The sequence below is a fragment of the Elgaria multicarinata genome, chromosome 3 (assembly GCF_023053635.1).
Source record: "Elgaria multicarinata webbii isolate HBS135686 ecotype San Diego chromosome 3, rElgMul1.1.pri, whole genome shotgun sequence".
Taxonomy (NCBI): Eukaryota; Metazoa; Chordata; class Lepidosauria; order Squamata; family Anguidae; genus Elgaria; species Elgaria multicarinata.
The window spans coordinates 39915326-39941930 of record NC_086173.1 but is presented as its reverse complement, the minus strand read 5'-3'; the positions used below and the strand labels follow the sequence as shown (position 1 = coordinate 39941930).

Sequence of the window (26605 nt, the reverse complement as noted above, 5' to 3'; positions counted from 1 at the left end):
ATCTTTAGTGCAGCCTAAGCTTCAGTAGGATTTACCTCTGGCATATTTATTTATTAAATATTTTATTAGGGTATTACATAATAAAACTACTAACCAAAAGTGGGCTCTGGAATCTTCTTCATTTGCATGGTTCATATGTACATGAACTGGACAACCCCCGGACATCAAAACAGTCCGGGGGTTGAAGTAGGCTTGCTTTGAAAATGACCAGAGTTTATTTTAAACCATAATTTCTGGGTTCAAACATAAGGACAAGTCAGCTTTCCTGGACAGTAAAAGTAAACTTAGCTGAAGCCCTCCTCCTGACTACATGGGAGGAAGAGAGAGGAGAGCAAGAGGCTGAGGTTACATGGCATTCTGCCAGCTCATGCATGTAGCACAAAATCCTGACTTTGGTCTGATTGTAAGAACATAAGAAGAGCTGTGCAGGATCAGAGCAAAGGCCTATCTAGTCCAGCATTCTATTCTTACAGCGGCTAATCAGATGCCTATGGAAGGCCAATAAGCAGGACATGAGTGCAATACTACCTTCTCCCTTGGGTTCTCCAACAACTGGTATCAGAGGCATGCTGCTTCTGATCTTGGCGGTAGCATATAGCCTTCATGAGTGACTAGTACCCATTGATAGCTGTGTGAACAGCAGAGAGACCATGTTTGGCCAAAAAGAGACAGCCTGGGAGAACGAAAAAAGAGAGGGCGCTACTAAGGTCTGGAGAAGATGAGCAGTCAGTCAGTGTTGCCCCCTTTTAGGTAAGCATGAGCTGCTTTGCAAGAATGAAATCCAGGCTATGGGTTCTTCCCCCTCCTTCCATGCTCTGCAGGTCTCAGCTAGGAAAGGCAAATGAATCTGTCTCCTCCAAGGACTTTTTTTCTTTTCACAGGGTGATACGGAGGTGGGTGGGTGTTAATCTGCACCTTCTCCAGGTCTGTCTGTTCCATCCATGCTCAGCAGGCCTCGTCAAGGAACAAGGGATCAATCTGCCTCCTTTGAGTCAGAAATTGTCTGGCAGTGTTATTGCACTGTCCAAAAAGGAATTTGTTCAAGGAATTTAAGCAGGCAATGAGTTGGGACTCTTTGCCAGCCTTTAGTGCACCCTTTCTAATCTCCTGTTGGAGTTTGTTCTAGAACCTAATCCCAGATTTAATTGTCTCTTCTGTTCACGGAAAGGTCCTAAAAAACATGACATGATGAAGTCGTAAGAAACCCAAATATGAAGGAGAGAATCAAAGTTTAGATATTCAGCTGGGTCCCAAGCTGTTTAGCACTTTAAAGGTAAACATCAGCACTTCGAATTGTTCTCAAACAGACAACTAAGGGCATGCCTTCACCATAGGGTGTAGAGAGAGGGAGGGGGGACGATCCCAGACTTACCTGCTTTCGGGATCATCCCTGGCTGTCTAAATTGAAAGCACAACATCCCAGAAGGAAAAAGAGCCGTCGCGCCAACCATTTTTTTAAAAAAAAAGACAGGAGGTGGAGCGTACTTGCACTCCAGTGAAAAAGTAAAAAATATATATTATTATTATTATTATTTATTTATATAGCACCATCAAAGAAGCCCCACACCCACCCCACCCCTGATGTCCCTGCCCTCCCCCCATCCTGACTCCTTCCCTCTGCTGACCCCTGCTATTCGCGGGGAAGAAGCCAGGACGAGTTTCCACACTGCCCGCAGGCCTCAGGATTGTCACGGGGTCGCGGGAAAACCCAGGGAAAAAGTAGTCCCAGAAATCCCAGGGAAATAGAGGGATCATCCCTGCCTGCTAGCAGGATCCCCTGTGGGTCCTGTGGATGCACAGGGACGATCCCAGGGGGAAAGGCATGGTGTAGACATGCCCTAAGCAAAGTGAATAGTAAGAACGAACAGCCAGAGAAGCAGAACCTTTCAAATGAACATTAGGGAATAGTAGGGAATCAGGAGTCCTTATTATTATTATTTATTTATATAGCACCATCAATGTACATGGTGCTGTACAGAGTAAAACAGTAAATAGCAAGGCCCTGCCGCATAGGCTTACAATCTAATAAAATCATAGTAAAACAATAAGGAGGGGAAGAGAATGCCAACAGGCACAGGGTAGGGTAAGCAGGCACAGGGTAGGGTAAAACTAACAGTATAAAGTCCACACAACATCAAGTTTTAAAAGCTTTAGGAAAAAGAAAAGTTTTTAGCTGAGCTTTAAAAGCTGCGGTTGAACTTGTAGTTCTCAAATGTTCTGGAAGAGCGTTCCAGGCGTAAGGGGCAGCAGAAGAAAATGGACGGAGCCGAGCAAGGGAAGTAGAGGCCCTTGGGCAGGCGAGAAACATGGCATCAGAGGAGCGAAGAGCACGAGCGGGGCAATAGTGTGAGATGAGAGAGGAGAGATAGGAAGGAGCTAGACCATGAAAAGCTTTGAAGGTTAACAGGAGAAGTTTATATTGGATTATATTGGATTTATATGCAGTAGCGTCAGCGTGCATGGCACTTTATGTCTGTTTAACTTACAGATGTACTATTGTTGTCTACAAGTACTCCAAGTTGTATGGACTTAGAAAAATTATAAGTCCCTTCACAACTTTGGTCCCTCTTTTGCAAACATTATTTTCAGTTGATGTTAGAAATTATTTTCATTGCATTATCTTTTTTTTAGTCAGCTAATTTTCTTAGAAGCTGAAAATGCATCATAGTAATGAAGCAATGTAAGTTTAATTTGGAGAGAAGAAGTTAACTTTTTCTTTTGCTATGCTTTAAATATAAAAAGATCAAAGAAAGAAAAGGATTGAGATTCAAATTCAACTTTTAAGCAAAAATGACAATGTCTTCATAAGTTAATATTAATCCTTTAATTATGAATTTCAAAGGTTTAAATACTTTCTCTGACCTTGGCTTTAAATAATTATGCCAAGTGCAGCTTTCTTTAAATTCAAAAAAGATTTTGAATTGTTGATCACAGCTATTTAATGGTTTCAGGCTGGCAGATTTCCAACATAATCCTTAGAATGCTGTTTTAAATTATAGACCAAGAACCTGATGCAGGTAAATGAAATGTCAGTTTCACAAAGGTTGTTCCCAACTCTATATGCAAATTGCTCCATTTGGTTGCTGCATTTCATCTTGTAATAAATTGCAGGTTGAGCTTTAATACATGTTAAAACATTTAAACACCTGGACATTGACCAATGTAGGTAAGTATTTTGAGAAGTTTCAATGCAGTTTTAACACTGAGCCATGAACGAATAATTTTATTAGGACGAAAAACAACAGGGCTTTAGAGTCTAGAAACGGTATTAGAGAAGAAATTGGCTATAGCAGTGGCCAATAAATAAAGAAATATACTAGAATAAAGGAAAATAAAACCAAATTATATTTAATGTCAAGATCAATAATTCTAGTGTATTTACATTAAGAATATTGTGTCATTTCAGATGTTGATAGCTAGCAATACTATTCATACAATAGGGCAAGGGTTGGCAAACTGTAGCCTGTATGTGGCCTTGACCACTTTTTGTGCAGTGCACACAAGGTTGGGAAAAGATGGCTGTTCTGACACTATTAGTGGTGCCAGAACAGAGATCCCCTTCTCCAGCAATCCCACCCCTGTTTAAGTATATGTGTGGCTGTTCAGACAATACGTATCTCAACAGTGGTTTTAGAACTCCACAGTAGAGTTTTTATACCACCGTTGAGAAATGTGTTGTTTGCAACAGTGAAGGTTTTCTGGAAAGCACTCCATGCAGAATATCCACACTGTGCAGAGAAGAGTTCCTGCACAATCGTTGTGTGGTGTATTGTGCAGCGGGCTCCGTGGAGTTTTCTGTTGTATTGAGTTGACTTTTCCCACCGGCTATAGTTCTCTGGCAAGAGCAGCAAAAGGTGGGAGTGCCGCTCTAGGAGAGCCGTCGAGATTGGGTTTTTGCAGCAATGGCTGATGGGATACCATTGGGAAGACTGGGGGAGGAGAGAGGGTGAAGGAGCTGTCAATCAAACATCACGTTGACTTTTACTCAACTCCACAGTAGCCCACCGTCACACAACTGTGGAGTTAGAACATGTTGTGTGAGGAGTGCCCCCTAAAAACTCAACCGTTCAGTGGCGTTTTCACACTGCATTGACTAATGTGTTGTCTGAACTGAGCCTGTGTGTTTCCATATGTGCATGCACCCCACCACCTGGTACTGTATGTGGCCCTAGGGGCTCAAAAGAGTGCCACCCTAAAGTAAGATGTTGGGATTTCACAAAATAGCATACAATGCAGACAAACAGACATTAACCTGTATGCAATACTGACTGTAGGTTTTGGAGTATTTTGGCCAAGACTCCCTCAGTGGGGTCCCCCCATTTAAGTTTAGGTGATTATTCTCTCAAGATGTAACTGGACGATTCACTGGAGAAGGGAGGGTGATTCCTTCTGTATTTACACTGTGCATGGGCATGAGAGCAACTCCTGCATGTGCCTTTGACTTTAATGAGGTCTCTTGCACTTGTAGTGCTGCCTATACACCCTCCCCCCCCACATGTTCTTTCTATTTGGCTAACTCTACAGAAGCAGAATCATATCTTTCTGGCCACCAACTGTTTAACCCACCACAGAAACGTAGTTCCAGCAAATACTGTTGACTGTCATCTGGGAAAGCTGGTGTGGCTGGGGTGTTTGCAGAATACCCATGATCCTTATGCTGCATCTGTCATTTCTGTAATCAGTTGTGCCTCTGGCCAGCGAGACTGACATGCTTGGTCATTCTAAGGTTGCAGTTACATGTTGTGCCACTACCATTGCTTTCCAATCCATCCTGGCACAGTTGGGAAGGTTGTCTCTATATTTGGGCTATATTGGAATAAAACTACAGTCATTGGAAGATGAGAAAATCCAAAGCCTGGAAAAAAAATCTATAGCCCCCTTTCTCCTGCTGCAGAAGAGAGGGGGATTTTTTGTTTGTTTTTACTATGTGCAGAATCCAGCAGATATGATGCTCACCTGGGTATACACATATTACACCTATGCCAAGGAGCTGCACTGGCTCCCTATTAGCTACTGAGCCATGTTCAAGTTTTTGTTGCTGACATTCAAAGTCCTAAAAAGCTTGAGGCCAGGATACCTGGCTGACTGCCTTCCCCTATATACACCAAACCAACCTGAGACTTTCCGAGGAGGCCATTCCGTGACCGTGTGCCATCAGGTACCAGCACATAACTGGGTCTTCTTGGAAGTAGCAGTCCTCTGGAACACTCTCCCACATGTGATGTGAGAGGCAGAAACTATGGTGAGTTTCAAACACCCCTTGAAAATGAATTTGTCCACTGAGGCTTTTCCTGACTTGTAATCAATCATAACCCTGCTCTGTTTTAACCACTTTGTTCTAAAGTTTTTAAAGCAAAGAAGAGCTGCTGCAGCCTATGTGACTCCCATTCCTCTCCCTGTGACCATGGCCTCAAAGGTGGGGAAGGACAGAAGAGAGAGAGAGAGAGAGACAAGACAGAATTAAAACAAAAATTAAAACAAAGCTCAGGAAAATTCTCAGGAAAGTCTCCTCCCTGAACAGGAGACAGAATCACTCTGAGAAGACAAGGTGAGGTCAGACGTTCCAAGAGAAACTGCTGTCTCTGAAGTGAGAAAATTCCCTTAAATGGTCCTTAAGCAATAAGAAAATTATCTTAAAATGGCAGAGCACAGCTATCTTGTGAGTGAAGACAGAGGGGAGTACTCTTGCTCAATTCCCTCCCAAATTAAAGCACCACGTAGGAGTTTAACTGAGGAGTGCTAAGTCACATTGGAGGACAGAAAAGAAGAATACGCATTGTAAGGAGTGAAAGCACTAATCTACCACCCCCCATGTCTCAAAAACATACACAACTACAGTTTTACAGATCATGTTCCTAGTCTTGCAACACCCTAGCCAGTCGCTGTGCTTTTGTGTTTACCTTTTCCAGTGCCATCTCCTTTTCTGCAGCATTCATCTTTTTCAGGTCTAGCATCATCTTCCCTGACTCAGCTTTCAGCTTGTTCATGTCAGCCTCATGGTCCCGAACAGCTCTTTGCTTTTCTTCTTCTCTAAGAAGGCTAAGTTCAACCAGCTGCTGTTTTCTCTGAGTATTCACCTGAATTAGCTCTTCCCTCAGTTTATGGACCTGGGCTTCCATATCACAGATGACCTTTAAAATATAATAATAATATAATAATAATAATAACAACAACAACAACAACAACAGTATTTTTTTGGTTTAGTTTTTCTAAAAAAAACAAGATTATCAATCGAGAACTGCCATATCATAGGTAAGTATTTTCTTAAATCGTTTGGATATTAGAGTGTACTGGGGTATCTCTGCCACCAAAAGTCATACAAAATATAAAGATTAGGACACAATACAGAAAAATTATTTGGCTCACATTAAGGTTGCAGTCCTACATAAACCTACCTGGGAGTAAGCTCCATTTCAAACGATATGGCTTACTTCTGAATAATAAAATTTCACAATAACGCTCATTTAAAACTGCAATCGGCAAACCCATCGACTTACAATGGGCAAGGGCACAGATTCACTAGAAACCTGACTCTATGGGGTTCACTTGAAAACAAGTATTTTTATTTTGATGGGATTTATTCCAATGAAAAGGTGCATAAAATTGTAATCTAAGGGCTAGTCTGGATGCAATTGAGATTCAATTGGGAAATGCACTGTTGCGCTATAGTTCTTTCCCATATTTATCCCTTGTAAAATACAGCAAATGTTTCCAACACAGGATTTAGAGGCTTTTTTGTTTTGTTTTTAAACCCAAGAGGTCATATGCCTGCTAGAATAGAAAAGCCTTAGCCAGGCACCAAACAAGAAGGAGAGAGAGGGCCAACCAGCCTCCAAAGTTAGGGAGTTCCAGAACTTAGGTTCCACTACACAGAAGGCTCTCTCCACTGTGCCAATCTGCTGCATTTCAGTCACCATCAGGGCAAAAAAAGCAGCCCCACCAACAGGTCTTAAGAGTCAGGGCAGTCTGACATAGGAGGTGGTGTGTTGGATACTATTCCCCAAATCATTAACTATGCTCAAAGAACTGCTGTTTTCATCCAATCCAAATTGGGCATAATGACTAAACTCACTTGGTTGATATGCATTAAGAAGAGACAGATAGATAGATAGATAGATGCAATGATTACCCAGTATGCCTGAAAAGGAGTCTAGAGGCAGTTTTGGAATGGGAGGTATTGTGTGTAAGGAAACCAACAAATCTGGACAGAGGAATACATCTGGTCTTAGATGGGCCAAGTGCTGGGGAAGCTTGGGTGGCAGTGGTGATTAAGAATACATCTTACCAGTTTAGGCTGGTAGCCTATCTGGAGAGGGAGGATTTTGCATTGCTCATTCATGCTCTAGTGACATCCAAGATTGACTACTGTAATGCGCTCTATGTGGGGCTACCATTGAAGATGGTTCAGAAACTTCCACTAGTGCAGAATACAGCCACCAGGATATTGGTGGGAGCTGGGCGGTCTGCTCATGTGACACCAATACTCACCAGCTACATTGGTTGCCAGTGTATTTCAGGGTCCAATTTAAAGTGCTGGTTTTAATTTTTAAAGACTTAGCTATTTGGGGCCCAAGTTACTTGAAGGACTGTCTTCTCTCGTATCAGCCTGCCCAACAGAGGCTCTTTTCACTTGCCCACTGCCAAGGGCAGTTAGGCTGGCGAGTACAAGGGAAGGGTCTTCTCTAAAGACCCACCTATTTTCGCTGGCTTTCCAATCATCTGTAGGCTGTAGGTTTTATTGATGTGACTTTTTTTATAGTGTTTGATAGTATTTTAATGTCTATTGCCTATTTGAATACTTTTGTATGGTTTTTTTTTTTAAAAAAACTGTAAGCCAACTTGAGAGGTTTTACTCTTAAAGGCAGCCTAAAAACAGTTTTAAATAAATAATAGCCATGTACAGCCAGTGAATTGAGACAGGGCTATGAAATATAGGTATTCTTATCGTATTATCACATAGAGTAATACATGCTAAGGAGATGCCCCTCCTCCAGACTAAGCCTGAGAACACAGGTTAATTCAATTGTTCACCTGGGACAAGTGGCATTTGCTCATGGGTAAGTTGCTAAGTGGTAGCATCTCCTCCTGGTCAATGCAATACAAATTTCCTTGTACTAGAAAGAGTGTTCTGGGTTGATTTGTTTTCATGCACTCCCTTTTCCACCTTAAAGGAAATATGAAGCCCAAGAATTACACAAGCACTGGGTTGCCTTTGCAGTTGCACACACAGCTTTGATAGCATAGTAATACCCTCCGGCTGGGCAGGCATGTGGTGATTTGCTGGCAACTGGACACCAATGTAAGCAGAAAAGAAACCTCAACAGGATAACACTGTGATGCGACTTCTGGATCAGGGAAAGGAAGACAATGCGGTGGCTTGGAGGGGGGAGCTGACAGAGAGAAGTGAGGTGGCAGGGAAGTCCGAGGCTGGGTTTAAAAAAGTTATTTGCAAGTCTCTGTTGGCACCTAGAGGGAAAGGGAGTGATTACTAGCAGCAAAGCTGCCTTCATTATGCACAGTCAAGCCAGACTATCCTGGTTTCCCTAACTGACAAAGTAAATGGTTTAGAATTTCAGCTTTTTACCTCATTTCACTTTAAAGAGCTTAACAATATGGACTAGGAGGGGCAACCACATTACAAGTATGTAGTTACTTGTGGGAAAAACATACCCAGAGGAATAGACAAGAATCAACAGCAGCTGTACAACAGCTATCATATTATCCAGAAGAAAGTACCAGGTCTGGCGCTATCCAATTCAACATCTTCATTAAAGCATTTAGGTAAAGAAAAGAAGGATAAACATATTAAACTAGGAGTGATACAAAACTGAAAGGAACTGGAAATACTTGAGGATAGAACTAACATTAAAACTGATCTCAAGAAAATACTTTTGAGAGCTTGGAAGGCAGCAACAATGAAGTTTGGCAAGTGGAAGTATTAATATATTTCTTATAGTGCAGACGGGTCACAATGGATATGAAAGAAATGTCACTTTGGTTTTACTGTAGTAAACCATTTCAGAGATATAACAACAGCAGCAACAGCAGCAACACTAACACTTTTCTTGAGTAGCAGGTGAGAAGAGTGAACAATGAAAAACAACTGGGTTGGTCCTATTTATTTATTTATTTTTTATAGAAAAAAAAAATACGGTATTAATGTACCTCAAGAAAGCCATACAAATAAAACACCTGGTGGAAGGTATTAAGCATGACACTGTTTGTAAGTTAAAAAAAAATCATGTTTCTATTGGGATTCTCCCTTTTCTAGTTAAACAATCTAGTTGCATATAGATAATGGGAGGCAATAATATCCAAGAATATAAAGTAAATAAACCTTCAAGAACCATGTGTGGGTACTGGTGACACAGGTTTTTTTAAACATTAAACAAAATGTTGTACCCTTAACATACATTATAAAAGTTACATAAGTATGATTATAATTAACATAAATTACCTGTAACAAGAAATCTCACAGACCTACGCATAATCACCAGATTCCACAACTGCATGACAAAATGATTGTTGTGGTTTTTCTGTCATTATGTCAGCTACTGAGATGACACATGCCCCTTTTCCTGGAGTCAGCAGTGGCAGCCCTCTCAGGACTGAAGCTGCCTCTCTTAAGGCCCAGGCAAGTTGGTTATGTTTCTAGAACCCAGGATTTGATCAACTCCTGATCCAGTCCTACTATGAAGAGATGTCTTTGGGGAAGTTCTGTCCATCGTGGATTGTTCAGCATCCAAACAATATAAGCATTTAAGCAGGTAATGTTATCCATTTGGGGAAACTACCACTGGCCACCGGTTGCTCATACATTTGGAAGTAAACATGGAAAAGATCTGGTCACAGGTGTCCACACACCTCTAGTGTTGTTATAACAAAGAATGATCTCAGGCTTGGAATTTTGGTCTCAGATTGCTGCATCACTACGCACTGAAGAGAGGAGAATCACTGTCTTTCCTTTTTTACAAGTGTTAAATCTTCTTGAAAACCAAAAATGCTGTTGTATTTGTGGGCATGGAGCACTGGGGGAATCTCCCCTGCCCCCACATGCCAATAAGAGTCAGGTTTTTCTTAACACATCCCGTCTAGTGGTACATTGGTGAAAAAGTAATCAGTTGTGATATTCAACCTAGAACCTTGTAAACGTAATGTTTGTTTACAATGGGCACAAAGGTGTCTGAGGGCAACACGCCACACATTTTGCAAATATATTTCTGTGAACAGAGAGAAGTGGTCATCTAAAAGTGGCTGAGGCTTCTGGAGGTGTTCCTTTCCTGGGCAAGGTCTTTAACTGGGTGGTGGCCAACCAGCTCCAGGCACTCTTGGATGAGTCTGATTATCTAGATCCATTTCAATTAGGGTTCAGGCTGGTTTTGGCATGGAAATAGCCTTGGTCACCCTGTATGATAACTTATGTCAGGAGAGAGACAGGGGAAGTGTGACCGTTTTGTTACTCCTGGATCTCTCAGTGGCTTTCAATACCATCAACCATGGTATCCTTTTTGGGGTGACTGTCTTGAGCTGGGAGTGGGAGGGCTCTGTGTTGCAGTGGTTCTGCTCCTGCTTAGATGGTAGGTTCCAGAAGGTGGTGCTTAGGAAATACTCCTTGGCCCCATGGATTCTCTAGCATGCGGTTCCTCAGGGTTCAGGTTTGCCCCACATACTATTTAACATCTACATGAAACCGTTCAGTGGGGTCATCCGGAGTTTTGAAGTGCATTGTCATCAGTATGCTAATGATACAAAACTCTATTTCAGTGTGTATATGCTAAATGAGTGCCTGGCTGAGACAATGGACTGGATGAGAGCTAATAAACTGAAGCTCAATTCAGACAGGACTGAAATGCTGTTAGTAGGTAGTTCTTCTGACTGGATGGAGGTTTTACAAACTCTTCTGGGTAGGGTTGCACTCCCCTTGAAGGAGCAGGTTCGTAGCTTGGGGCTTCTCCTGGAGTTATCTCTATCATTTGAGGCTCAGATGGCCTCAGTGGCTTGGAGTGCTTTCTACCAGCTTTGGCTGGTGGCTCAGCTATGCCCCTCTCTGGACAGGGATACCCTGTTTTCACCTATCTATGATCTGATAATATTCAAATTAGATTACTGCAATGCACTTAATGTAGGGCTGTTCTTGAAGAATGTTCAGAATCTGCAGCTTGTGCAAAATGCATCAGCCAAAAAATTATAACTAAAACCAGGAGTGGGAGCAGTGGCAAAAGGGCTCTCCATTAGTGCCAGGATGCTCTCCCCCAGGAGGGCATTCCGGAGTGCTTCACCAGCTGTTTTCTCACCATGGCACTTGTCACAGCAAGAGAGCAGAGTTGTCGGGATCCTGCCCAGACTGGCAGTACAACAGTGGATGCTCCAGAGAGCCCCAGCAGCCACGCTCTCCCACTAACGCTAACGCCACATGGGATCAGCAACCAGTGGGGCTCTCTGGATCAGCCACCAGCCCTCTGGATCCTTGCAATGGGTTCCAGAGGGCAGGTAGGAAGTCTTTCTGAACAGCCAGCCACATTGGCCATAAAAAAAGGCTGACATGTCTCAGCCCCACCTGAATGCCTGCCTCTGAATGGTTCTTCTTCAGAGACAGGGATTTATTTATTTATTATTTATTTATTTATTAAATTTATATACCGCCCCATAGCCGAAGCTCTCTGGGCGGTTTACAAAAGTTAAAAACAGTCAACATTAAAAACAGATATACAAAGTTTAAAAACATAAAAAGCATAAAAACAGTATAAAAACAACGGTATCCATTTAAAAACAACATTGTGGGAGGGGGGTCCCCAGAGACTGCCTGAACTGCAGTTAATTTAAAAGCACCCCCCTCCCATAACGCCTGACACTGACTAAGGACTTCAGAGCCAGGAAGTTGGGCCTGTCATGTCGGTCTGTCACTTTTTATGGCCAATCCAGCTCTTCAGAGAGCAGCAGCAGCAACAATAGTAGCAGTGGCAATGATGGAATAGGTGGGAGATGGGAGGCGCAGCAGAAGGGACATGGCAGAGTATGCAATGTGGGGGAGACACGGTGTGCGTGTCTCCCCCACATTGGGGGAGGAGAGCTTGCACTGGCCCTCACCAGAAGTGAGTCTGGCTTAGAGAATTCTGCCTTGGGGGAGAGGGGGAGCACCTCAAGGAACATAGCATATGAGGTTGGTCTTCAAAATAAGATTGCCAGTATGATGCTTCCCATACGTTTGAGGAAGATCCAGTTTTAAACACATGGATCTGCTACCGTCTCATCTCGTTTGGCCTTGACATTTGGCCCACTGAGGTTGTAACTTCTACCTTGGCACATAATACTATTTCCTAGGTTTGGATAATCATTCATTTTTGTTTCTCTTAGGTTTTAAATGACTAAAAGTGCCTTTCCCCCCATAAGATCTGTAAATTTGACTATGCTTTGCATACCATATTGTCTAATTATTTCTAACTTTTGTCCATTATGTTTCGAGCCTCTTTAGAAGATAACAGCTTGTCTGAGTAGAAGAAGAGAACAAAGTGAATAAAGATAATGTGATACATACAAAAATGCTATTCTATTGTTCTTTTACTGATTGAATAATTTCTAGTAGTTTTTTCTTGATTCTTCACTCAATATTTACATTTTGTAAGAGTAAAGTAAAAATGTTCTTTCTTATAAGCTGCCTCATTTTTATGCATGCACAACATTAAACAAGAATATTTTTACCGAACAGCTTATGCATGAGAATGTGCTTAATGGCAAAGCAAACACTGGAATTCACAGGGCCTGCATACAAAATATGCTTTCAACCCACATTTACATTTTGTACTGTAAATCCTAGTTTTGTAAGAAGAGAGTTTCACCCACATGAATGCTGCTGCCATCCAAAGGGATACAGGGAAGTACTTTGGAATTGATTCTTAAGTCTTAAATACTACCAAGATTTTGCATTTCCAAAAGCAGAAATAGGCTTACTATGTACAGTCATAATGAAATTACCTATTAGCATTCATATTCTACAACTAGTATTCGGAAAGGACCCCCATAACAAGATTGCCTACAGTGTCAATTGCCACTTTATGATCTCTGTGCTGCTCTTTTCTAAGCACTTCTTTCCCAAATGTCTTCTGAGCTTCATTTATATTCTGTGGCATATGAATAAATTATGTTTATCTTTCTAGCACAATATTTGACAACTATGGCTGTGGTCTTCAAACTTGTCAACCATACACAAGCCAGAGACATTCTAATGGTGTGTAAGCTGGAATAGCACTTTGAAGATTTGGGGGGTGCGGCGGAGTGAGAAATAATTCACAATAGTAATGTCAGTCTGATCCTATGAAATTTTTTAGTTGTAATGGCACCAATAGTGACTGCACTGTCACAGCAAAACAACATCCAATACCTAGACAGTTCTGTCTTACTGTAGGTGAATGTCTGAATGCTGCCTGCTGGGGCAACACAACAGGGATAGGTGGGCCTTTAACCATGGAGCACCTTTCTGGTTCCAGTCAAATATGATTAATTGTCTCACAACACCATTTATACGGTCATATTGTTGGGAGACCTCTGGCGCCATTTCCTTGATGCTACGAAAGCTGGGAGGGGTTACTTTCACCCAGCTTTGCCCTCCTGGATACTCGGTGCAGCACCAGCACTGACTTAGGGCGGGGAGAGGGGATTGCCATGGTCTATAGAAATACAATCTCTCTCTAGGCTTCCTGTTCATTTGAATGCCGGTCTTGAGTGTCTCTACTTTGTGTTGGGTACCCGAGACAGATTAGGGATTCTGCTGGTGTACCATCCACCCCACTGCCCAACAGTCTTCCTGCCTGAGCTGATGGAGGTTGTCTTGGATTTGGTGTTGAGGACCCCCAGGATGACTAGGCTGCTGTATCCAGAACGGCTCAGGATTTCATGGCTGCTGTGACAACAATGGGGCTATTTCAACCTGTCACTGACCCAACGCATGCAAAAGGGCACACACCTGATCTGGTTTTCTCGGCTGGGCAGGAGGATGGTGATCTGAAAGTGGAGGAATTAACATCTACTCCCTTGTCATGGTCAAATGACTTTCTATTGAGGTTTAGACTCTCGGTGGCTTTTCCCTTCTGCAAGGGTGGGGGGCCTATTAAAATGGTCCACCCCCAGAGGCCAATGGATTCTGGGGGATTTTCCTCCTGGTACAGCTGGTGCTCTTGTTGAAGCCCAGGTTACTTTGTGGAATGCAGAGTTGACTCAGACGATTGACACAATCGCACCGAAGCGCCCTCTCCCTATGAGCAGAACCCAGCCAGCCACTTGGTATACACCTGAGCTGAGGGCAATGAAGCAAGAGGGGAGACAGCTAGAACACAGGTGGAGGAAAATTTGTGCGGAGTCTGATCAAACACAGGCTAGAGTTCACTAGCGAGCCTAGTCTGTGGCAGTGAGGGTGGCAAAGAGACAGTTCTTTTTCACCAGTATTGTGTCTTCTCAGTGTTGTCCAGTAGCCTGTTACACTCTGGGCCAGGGCGAGAGATGGTGGAACCCTTGGTAGCAGGCTGTGATGAGTTTGCATGGCACTTGGAAGATAAACTCGCTCAGATTAGTCAAGAATTGGACCCCATAATGCAGTTCCACTAGAAGAGGCATTTAGAGCACCATCTGGCCCAGTTTTATTGGATGAGTTTCAGTTATTGAGGCCTGAGGATGTGGACAAGGGGCTTGGCCAAGTAAGGTCGACCACCTGTGTGCTTGCCCCTTATCCCTCATGGCTCATTACATCAAATAAGGAGGGGATTCCTGGCTGGGTCCAGGAGGTTGTAAATTCCTCCCTGGCCTCTTTAAAAGAGATGGTAATCAGACCACTTCTGAAAAAGCCTATTCTGGACCCAGAGGATGTTAACAATTATAGGCCGGTGACTAACATCCCTTTTCTGAGCAAGGTGCTTAAGCAGGTGGTTGCAGGACAACTCCAGGCACTCTTGAATGAAACGGATTATCTAGACCCATTTCATTCGGGTTTCAGGCCTGGTTTTGGAATGGAAACTGCCTTGGTCGCCCTGTGGGATGACCTTTTCCGGGAAAGAGACAGGGGGAGGGCAACCCTGTTGATTCTCTTGGACCTCTCAGCAGTTTTCGATACCATTGAAAATGGTATCCTCCTGGATAGATTGTCAGGGTTGGGAGTTGGAGGCACTGTGTTGCAGTGGTTCCACTCCTACTTGGATGGCCGATTCCAAATTTTGCTGGGGGGTTATTGCTTTGTGCCATTGCACCTAGGCCATGGGGTTCCACAGGGCTCTATTTTATCCTCTATGTTGTTCAACATTTACATGAAGCCGCTGGGAGAGGTTATTCGAGATGTGAGTTGAGGTGACATCAATATGCGCATGACACCCAGTTCTCCCTCTCCTTTTCATCATACCCAGGTGAGGCAGTGGCTGTTCTGAATTAGTGCCTAAGCACTATGGACTGGATGAGGGCCAATAAACTGACACTCAATCCAGACAAGAAGAAGGTAGTATTAGCGTGTGGTTCGTCTGTCCGGCGAAGTGATATTCAGCCTGTTCTTGGGTGTGTGTGCGTTGCACTCCCCCTAAAGGATCGGTTTTGTAGTTTGGGGGTGTTCTTGGATCTAGAACTGTCACTTGAGGCACAGGTGGGCTCAGTGGCAAGGAGCACCTTTTATCAGCTTAGGCTGATATACCAACTGTGCCCTTATCTGGACAGAGATAGCCTAGCTACAGTTATCCACACTCGTCTGGATTACTGCAATGTGTTATACGGCTGCCTTTGGAAATGGTCCAGAAAATTCAGCTGGTACAAAACAGGGCAGTACATTTGTTAACAAGAGCTGGCCAATGAGACCACATTACGCCAGTCCTTTCCCAGCTTCACTGGCTGCCAGTCCAGGTCCGGGCCCAATTCAAAGTGTTGGCATTATCATTCAAAGTCCTAAATGGCTTGGGGCCAGGCTATCTGAAGGAACGCCTCCTCCCACCTGCCCAGACCCTAAGATCATCCTCAGGGGTCCTTCTCTGTGAGCCCCTGCCAAAGGAAATCAGGCAGGTGGCTACCAGGAGGAGGGCCTTCTCTGCTGTGGCACCCCAGCTGTGTAATGAGCTCCCTAAAACAGTTTGCCTGGCACCTAAGTTATACTCTTTTTGGTGCCAGGTGAAGACCTTTTCATTTTTTCAGCATTTTAACAGTTTATCATCTTAGTGTTTTTTTTTTTAACTTTGCTGTTTTAAATCTGTATTTTAAATCTGTATTAATCTCTGTATTGCTGCTCGGTTTTATCCTGGTTGTGCTTTCATATTGCACTTTTATACTGTGTTTTTATACTGTTGTTTGTTTTATACTTTGAATTGTTTCTATGGTTTTAATTTTTGCGAACTGCCCAGAGAGCTTCAGCTATTGGGTGGTATGGAAATGCAAATAAATAAATAAATAAATAAATAGCATATAAAAAGTACATTTACTTTTCTTTTCTTTTAACCCCAGTATGTAATGGCAAATCTTCTCTTACAAGACTGGTTCTCTTCTTGGAATTCATGTCTGATTAACTGATGACAAACTGTTTGTGTCAGAAGTATCTGATTTATGTATAAACATATAGAATACTATTTTAGATACACCAATGCTATTAACACACACTCTATAAAGGCTTTCCCCCAGGTTTCCTTTTTCTTTTTAAATAATCTATATGCACTAAAAGTGTATAGCATTTCTCAGTATATAATTTTAATCTACCATATACCATTTATAATTTCTTTTGTAAAATCATTACAGCCTTAAGCTAATATGGAACATTAACCCAGTAACTGACTCCTATTTGAATATGGAAATGTAAAACAGTTGAAGATAAATGGCTATTATTGCCAGAAGATTATCACTTTAAAGTCCACGCGCAGTGAGAATGGCTCACACTGAGAAGAATGTGCCTGTTATCCTACATTCACACAGCTTAAAAACCCCAAATGCCAATTCTATTGTAAGTCTACTACCAAGACAGACAGCCTAACCTAACAGATGATTTAAAGTACAGCTAGAAATTAATGCTAATAGTTTGAATCCAAGAGGTACTGCGCTCAAGCAGAAAACACTTCCACTTGTGCAAGGCAAGCAGCCCCCGATTTCCACCAGTTCTTCATACCCCCTGAAGCTTCCTCATCCCACCCTGTTCTGGAGGGTCCGTCAACCCTTAGGCACAATGCCCATGCTGGTTGGGAATGATAGGAGTTACAGTCCAACAAATTTGGAGGGTGTTAGGTTGGAGAAGGTTATACTAGAGTAAGAGTGCCTAAGTTTGCAGCCTAAGCCTCAGATCCAAAGCATTACCTTACGTATGCCCAGTGAGGTTTAACTATTTCATACCCTCGGCTTCAAGAAACTTCAATAACACTCATTCCAGTGTTATGGCATCATCCCTGACCATTGGCCATGCTAGCTGGGGCTGATGGGGGGTTGAATCCATTACCATCTGGAAGGCCACAGGTTCCCTACCCCTGATCTAACATAGGCCAGGCTCTTTCCTCTGAATGGTTTGGTTTAGGGGGAAAGGGGGGCAACACAACCTGCCAGGAACCATAAAGAAAATGGGTTCCCCTTGGGGGTAAAAGATTAAGTTAAAGCACCACCTTATCCTTGTGCAAAACATCCAACTGAGCATGGGAAGTCAGGGCCCCTAGTTCCAACACCTTTCATGCTGATCTCACTGCCACCAAAAACACTGTCTTTAACCTAAGAAATCTTTTTAAAGAGCAAGTCCCTAAAGGGAGCCCCCATTAAGGCAGTCAGGACCCATTTTAAATTTCAAGTAGAGAACCTGTGCATAGTAGGGGGATTCAGCAGTGCTGCCCTTTTTGGGAGCCGATGGACGTGAGGATTAGACAAATCTCCCTCTCTCTGGCAACCCAACACAGTATTCAGAGCTGTCACCTGCAATTTTAATGGTTTGGGCCTAAGAGCCTTCCCTACTCCTGCCCTGCAGGATAATAGGTTATTAAGTACCTCCTCTGAATATTCTATCCAGAAGAGCAGACTTCCCCAAATAGGGTCCTCCAACTGTTTTGTACCAGCAACGATCAGTCCCAGCCAGCATGACCAATGGTCAGGATTGCTGGGAATTGTAGATCAGAACATCTGGAGGATGCAAAATTAGGAAAGGCTGCCCTAGCCACTGCCACTCAGTCGCCAAGCTTCTAATAGAAACATGTGAAATTGACAGCAAAATATTCCACACTGGGATAAGTCCTGTTTGGGTATATTCCTCCATTTCTGGATAAACAGTTTGATCAGATCCAGAATCCATGTGTGATGCAGCCATGAGGGTACCTCTGGTCTGAGGTCTTGGATCCTCTGGAGGAATCAGTAGAAGGGGAAGCAGAGAATGCATTTGGAACAAAGAGGGTGTTGTTGCTTCCTAACGCTTTGGAGAGTCTTCACAGAAATCATGGCACTTGGATATCTTCTGAGGCTGCAACTGATTATCTGAGGTGTTTCATGATATTGCTGAAGACATGATACAAGAGCCACTCCATCTCATGCATTTTGTCCAACCAATGCCTGCCCCCACCAGGCATTTCACCTTGTTGGATAATAGGTGATCCTCTGCCCAATTCATGTTGTTGTAAAGTTCTTGGTTTAGAATTGTTGACCAGGTACCCCCTGGTAATTTATGTACATCTTGGCTGATGCATTGTGTGCTCTCAACAGGATATGGCTGCTCTGAAGGTCTTGAAATTCCTGCAGGGCCAGCTTGATTGCAGAGACTCCAGAAAATTGACGCCTTTCTGCATATCGACAAGTAATCAATTTGCATGAGTATCCACACATACAGATGAGTGACCCAGATGAACAGGCTGATGATGGTGATTATTAGCTCCAGGCATCACCTGGAGTAGATCTCCCAACATCCCAGAGACATTTGGAGATCCTGTGTGATTTGATCTGTATGACACATTATTTGCTCTTGGAACAGAGGTAGATGTTGGATAGGCATAATGTGACAATGGGCCCACTGCATCCGGTATTGAAAGCAAACCAGAAATTGGGCCAGTTTTATAAAGTTGCCTATCTCCATTTCTCATACTTTTACAGCTAGGCATGATAGCTTGGTTCACCACTCCTCTGTCAGAAACATTCTGTGCTGGTCCATGTCTAGAACTATTTCCAGGTGTTCCAGATGCATAGTTGGTGTCAGAGAGCTCTTTGCCATGTAGACAAAAAAAAGAAAAAAGAAAAAAAAAGCTGTGCTCCCTGTATGCTCTATAGGCCTTTGCACTAGATATGACAACAGATGTCATCCACATACAAAAGCAGGTAAATTCCCTGCAACATCAAGTGGGCTACTAGCAAGTGTCAGGATTTTGATGAATAGGATGAAGACAAATGGCACTTCTGCGTTGGAAGTACCTCCTGTGTAAGCGAAGTGCAACAACTTCCTGTGGTTAGTCTGATTGGTACATGGAGACCAGCCACCAATAAGTCTATTAATGTCAAAAAGTTTCCTTTTGAGACAGCCACCACTTCAATGTCTCCATCCAGAAACATGTCATGTAAGAGGGGAATAGGAAAAATGGAGTAAACCCTGCAAAGCCTTTGGTCTTCTAGAACTGGCTCTATGGCTTCTATGTCTACCAGATGCTTGATAGCTGATAGAAACATTTAGTGCTCTGCTGCTTCAACTTAGGGACAGCCATGAACTTATTTCGGGGTAAGAGAACTTCATGGTTTACATGTTCGAATAAATTGGCACCAGGAGTTTACAAAGTTGCAAGAGCCTCTAAGAGGAGGCTCTTAGTACACACCAAGGAAGATAACCTATTCATTTCTGATAAAGCTCTCATTAAAACATAATGAAGATAATTTATGGCCACTCTCAAATTTATATTTTTTGAACAGTGGGCAGCGGCTGTTCAACTCTGGATATTTCTGAATGAGGATGAATTTCAGTTGCTCCCTAGCATGGCTCTGGAACTGCAATTACAATTAGAACAAGGATGTTGAACCTTTTCCAACCTAAAATTCCATTTTGAAGAAGTTATCAACAGTACTAGGGGTGGGCATTCCTGCATTGAGCAGGGAGTTGGATTTGATGGCCTTACAGGCCCCTTCCAACTCTACTATTCTATGATTCTATGATCAGGGTCTGCATAGGAAGAATGTGACACTACTTATTCTCCTAGACATCTCTGCAGTATTTGATAACAGCAATTAGCAGCTCCTCCTGTACCGTCTGCATGATTTAGTAATCTGGGGCACTACCTTTCAACAGTGAAGAACATAGTAATTTAAGAGGAGTTGTGCTGGAACAGACTAAAGGCCTTTATAGTCCAGAACTGTATTCCCAAAGCAGCCAGCCACATCCCTATGGAAAGCCCATAAGCAAAATGGCACTCTTCTGCTCATATTACCCCTGTATTTATATTGAGAGGTGTACTGCTTCTGATACTGGAGCATCATATAACCATTATGAGTAGTAGCCACTGCTTATCCTTTAGGAGTATATCTAATCCCCTTTTAAAGCTGTCCATGTGGATTGCCATCACTACATCTTGTGTTAACGAATTCTATACGATGTGCTACATGAATTACTTTTTTTCGTAGCCGAAACTTCCACCTCTGTTTCATTGGATTCTAATACTGACAGAGATATTATGGGACAGGGAGACATTTTTCTGCCTAACCACTTCCTCCACACCCTGTATAATTTTATAAGCCCCCATCATGTCTTTCCTTATCCTTTTTCTAAGCTAAAAAGTCACAAACTTTGTAAGTTTTCTTCATAGGAGAGTAATTCCCACCCCCTGATCATTTTGGTGCGACATTCTTTTTGGGTGTAGTGGCCTAATTGTACACAATATTCCAGGCTCACCATTGATTTGAATACAAGCATGATGACTTTGACAGTTCTCCTCACCCCCTAAATTCCTTTTATAATGATCCACAACAGGGAATTTGCCTTTTTTAAAGCAGTCATAGACTGGGTCAATGTTTTCATCGAGCTGTCCGCCATAATCCCATGGTCCCTTTCCTGAGCAGTCACCACTAGCTCAGATCCCAACACCATAAATGTGAATTAGGATTTTTTGCCCCAATATACATCACTGAAGACTTGCTTACATTGAACCATTCCCATTTTGATGCCCAACCTCCCAGTTTGGACAGATCCTTTTGGAGCTCTTCTCAATCCCTTTTTGTTTTAAGCACGCTAAATAATTTAGTGTTAACATGAAACATGGTCACCTCACTGCTCACCCCTAATGCCAGATCATTTATGAAAAAGTTAAAAAACATCAGTTCATTGGGGGTACCCCACTGTTTACAGCCCTCTATTACAATAACTGTCCATTTATTCCTGCTCTATTTTGTCTTTAACCAATTGCTGATCCAAAAAAGGACCTCTCATCTTATCTCACGACAGTCAAGTTTAAACAGGACTTTTTGGTGAGGAACTTTGTCAAAAGCTTTTTGAAAGTCCAAGTAAAAAAATATCTAATGCTTCACCCCAATCACGTTTGTTGACCCTCTCAAAGAATGTTAAAAGGTAAGTGAGAAGTCATGTTCTTCAGTAAGACTTGTTTTTCTATATGCTAACAGAGTATTTAATAACACTTTCCCAATATTAAACATTAATAATTTAATAACACTTTCCACCAATTTATCTGGAACAGACATTAAACTAACTGTCCTATCGTTTTCTGGATCCCTTTCTAAAAACATGTGTTACACTGCCCCCCTCCAATCCACTTTGTTAGAAGATCAGCAATTTCACATTTGAGTTCTTTAAAAACTCTTGGATGCATACCATCTGGATCTGGTTATTTGTTTGTTTTCAGTTTGTCAATAAGGTCCAGAACTTCATCTGTTAGCACTACTATATGTCTCATCTTCTCAGACTCCCTTTTCTGAAAACATCAGCTGAGGCATGGGCATCTGCCCTCTATCCTTCACAGTGAAGACAGATGCAAATAATTCATTCAGCTTTCTGCAATCTCCTTATCCTCCTTTAGTAGTCCTTTATCTCCCTTGTCATCAAGTTTCCTCCTTCTGATGTATTTAAATATTATTTTTAATTATTGGTCTTAATGTTATTAGTGATATGCTCCTAACAACCTTTTTTCTTTCTCTCTCTCTCTCTCTCTTTTTTGCATTCTTTGTCTACTGGCATTATTTTTACATAAGTTTGTATTCCTTTCTGTTCTCATTTGCGCAAGCCTTCCTGTTCTGAAGAAAGCTTTCTTTAATCTAAGAGCTTCCTTGCACTGCTTCTTAACTATATGGGCGACCTTACAGACCTTGTGGTATACATTCTAGCAGAGTTTCTTTGAGTAACCTCCAAGTGTTCTGTAGAGATTTGACCCTTTTGCCTTTCCCTTTTACCAATCTCTTCATTTTATAGAAGTTTCCTATTTTGGCAATTTTCCACTTACATAAAAATTTGATAGCACCATGCGCCAGTAGTTCTGCCCCTTGGAGTGTCCCCACCCTCTGGCAGTTTCTGGCATGGTGGGTTTATACGGAATTCTCTCCAGGCATGGTTCTTGCCTCAGATTTTCCCCATCCTTCTTATCATCAGAACCCAACTCATATATTTTGCACTACAGACCATTACACTCGAATATATAAAATAAAGATACATAGAAATACAGTGTATTCATTTAATATTACATCAGTTATACCTAAAAAAGAGTATTGTCTAATAAAAACTACAACTCCAAGAAATATATAGAATAATGTATACAGATGTAATCCAGTCAAACTAAAAAGCTAAAACTACATAAAACTTAAATGCAAATAAAATCCATTATCATCCATCAATAAAATAGAGCTCCCATTGCTTACCTCTGTTTTATCAGTTGAAGTCTAGTTTTAATGACCACAGCTAGAAATTTGGCTACATTCAGTGAGATCCTAGGTTTAACATCTGCCAACAACGTAGAAATATAAAACTTGCCATTATTTCCCAGGGAGGGGGAAAGGATTGGGGAGATAAAGTGGACTTTCAGGTCTCCACAGAATTTACAATATAGTAAAACATGAGTTGCTGTCTCAACTAGGCCACTTTCACAAGGGCAGAATCTCAAATGTCGAGGAAGACCCAAAAAACAATCTCCTATCATTGCTGATGGTAAGGCATTTTGTCTAGCCAGTGTAAATACTCTCCCATATCTGGAGATATTTAAAGAGGTTAGGTAGTTGGCAGATTGGTGGATACTACCAGGTTGTAGGCCAATATTCACTGTTGAACAAATCCTCTTTGCTATCATCTGTAGGTTTTGGTGATTCAGATCGAACAGCCTCTGTTTAATACAGCCAAATTAGTAACTACTTTAGCCCTACAAACTTTCACTACTGAATGCTGTGCTGGCCTCCTTTTGAACAGAAAAACACACAATAACATTGTAATCATATCTGAGGCACTCAAGATCACACTATGTATTTCACATGATCATGACAACACTGATTGAAAAATTACTCTCCGGTAGTTAAAATGATATACTTGTTCAATTTCTTGTTTGTCCAGTAATCTATGTTTTTCCTGTTTGAGAAAAATCATTACTTTAAGGGTTTTTTAATAGTTGTCAATTTTTCTTTTTTACAGTAACCAATTGTCAAGAGTACTCTTTGCATTTCTACTTGCATTTCTGAAAGTAGGGCAGCATTGTTCAGATATAGTAAAAGCAGAATGTCTATAATGGCCAGATTCGGTAGATTTATTTATTTATTTATTACATTTTTATACCGCCTAATAGCCGAAGCTCTCTGGGCGGTTCACAAAAATTAAAACCATCATAAAACAACCAACAAGTTAAAAACACAAATACAAAATACAATATAAAAAGCACAACCAGGATAAAACCACGCAGCAAAACTGATATAAGGTTAATGATGGTCAGATGATGGTCTCTGGCATGTAACCTTGGAGTAAGATCATTTGTATAAAAATTAAACAACTAAACCACATCCTTGTTTTACTCCCTGCCTCATTTAGATAGGATCCATGAGGTCACCCATTATGTTGCACCTGACCTGCATGCTTATCACATGACGGTCTTACTAAAAACAACAACCACATAGCCTTTTCTCAATTGAAGTTGCCTGTTTTTCCTCTAATCAAACTTTACATATAATTTACCTTTTCAATGTTTAGAATTTGGAAAAGGACCAAAACATGATCTGTAGCAGAACTGCCTTTTTGGAAGCCAATTTGTTCTGGGTCCATAATATTCACATCCATCATCCATGTTCTTAGCTTACGATTTAAAGGAATGGCATAGAGTTTCCCTATGATTGATAATAGACTAATAGGTGTATAAGTTGATGGATCTGACTTAGTTTCCTTTTTATAAATTGGGATTAGTTTGGCTTTAAGCCCAAGCTGAGGATATCCAGATTTATCAATATGAGTAAAAAAGAGAAGCAAAGAGTTTATTTTATATTAAACTGTTTAATATTTGATTTGAGGCGCTCAGGTGAAACAAAATCTACACCTGAAGCTTGCCCTAATTTTAATTGTGTTGTAGGGCCCAAAAATTCCACTTTTGGTACAGGATCCCATTCTTGCAGATTTTCAGTGTCATTCCCAGGCTGTATCTTCTGCAGATCTTGGGCTACATCATTAAATATGGGGATAAAATGGTATTGCTAAGTACCTCCAAAGACACAGCAATTATTTTCTGTCAATACTGTCCAGAGCTCCTGCAACAATGTGTCAAAATAGCTTAGAGCGCAATCCTATGACGTCCACCCTCAATGCAGAGGGGATCTTCACCTCCATCACTCCACCTACTCTGTGATGTTCAGTATACAGTGGACACTGGTAGCAATCATCAGCCTTCATGATTATACGTGTAGCTTAAAATCTGTCCGTTGGTGTTAATTACAATTCTTTTTAACCCAAGCTTCTAAAGGTTAGGAAATAAATAAAAAAGCCTATTATACTACTACCCCTTGATGAGTTTTAGTGTAATCCCCTAAGCGTGCCCTTGAGTAGAGCAATTCAGAAGCTTCAATCCTATTCTCAGTTTAAAAAAAAAATTTTTTTGCCCCCGCTGCATTATCTAATCTTTACAGTTTTTCCTACTTATGCCATAATCACCTTTATTAGCTCCTGACTAATTGTATTTAGAAAAAGAAAAAGGGGGGAGTGTACCCATCAGGTTCAATTTGATCATTAAAATCCTCTACCGTGAATATGAATGCTGAGGAATATTTAAGTTCTAGTTGCATTACATATTGTTCTAAGTTGAACCAACAACACTCTTTATAATTTTTGGAGTTTAGGGAGTGAATATACACATTTATTAAGACCAAATTTAAGTTTCAGAAGGAAGGCAATTGCCACTGAACCACTTAATGGGAGAGGTACTATTTTGGCATTTGATATAGAAGAAATCAAACAGGCAAGTCCTGCACAAAGGCGCAATCCTGTAGAGATAGTCATCAGCCTCCAAACTTGGAGGCTGATCACTATCCAGTGCAAAGCGTCCAGAACACTGAGGCAATCATTGCCTCCATGCTCCGGGTGCCCTGCATTTTCAGCTAGATGGGTGATTTTGCCTGTCTACCCAGGGACATTCAGAGCTGTGGGGAGTCTGCATAGCATTATGTCCAAAGTCTCCCTTTCTTTCCCAATGCTACACCCTCTGAAAACACACTTTGCTAACTGCTTAATTCAATATTATCTCTCCCCCACATTCCTTGGAATAGTAAGGTATGATATTGTTTAATGTATTTTTTTTTAAAAAAAAATGTTATCCCATCCTTTATTGGTTCATCCAGCACTGACCCATCTTTTGTTGGCCATCCAGGAGAGGATTTTGAACACAGGGTCTTTCTGGTTCACATGATTATTATTATTATTATTATTATTATTATTATTATTATTATTTTATTTATTTATTTATTTATTTATTTATTTATTTATTTATTTATTTATATAGCACCATCAATGTACATGGTGCTGTACAGAGTAAAACAGTAAATAGCAAGACCCTGCCGCATAGGCTTACATTCTAATAAATGTTTGACAACATCTGATTTTCCTGTCGTGTCAACGTAGACACAGCCATTCCCTTGTGCTGCAGTTTGGCGAATAAAATTCATTTATTTCCCCCTGTGGGGGTGTCTGCATCTGAAACACTTCCAGCATATATCTTTATTGCCATTCTTGAGGAGACATTAGTGTTAGTTTAGTTGAAGTATAAATAAATTCCTTTGGAAGTGAGCTTGGACTAACTTCAATTAATTATGAGTTATTATTGTTCAATTTTTAAAGTGGACAAGGTCCTGTATTGGTTTCAAACTTTCCCAATAAATCAATCAATCAGGCTCCTCTGACTCTATCATCTTATATTCCAGAACTCTCTGAAGATTTTCCAGTTTTGTTACAATCACCTGTTGTTCAGCATGTCCCAAACAATGACCATTCCTCAGCTTCAATATTACTTCCTAATTTCCCTTCTATCATTAATTTCCTTTGCATTTGTTACTTGCCCTGTACCCAATGGTTGCCATCCTGCTATATTAAGTACACTCATCTTTTTTTCCATGAGATCAATTTGGGTCCTGCATAACTTTGGGAATAGCCACACAGGACAGTGAATTATTATAATAATAATATGCAGGGGACATTAATGGT

General features: G+C 41.4%; 1 protein-coding gene across 1 annotated transcript in view; it reads right to left on the bottom strand.

The window, feature by feature from the left end:
• CEP112 (centrosomal protein 112) overlaps positions 1-26605 on the bottom strand; it is a 286793-nt gene that overhangs the window by 97686 nt on the left and 162502 nt on the right. The window contains exon 21 of the mRNA XM_063120035.1: positions 5901-6131. Within this exon, the coding sequence (XP_062976105.1) occupies positions 5901-6131 (231 nt within the window). The remainder of the gene's footprint in view (positions 1-5900; positions 6132-26605) is intronic.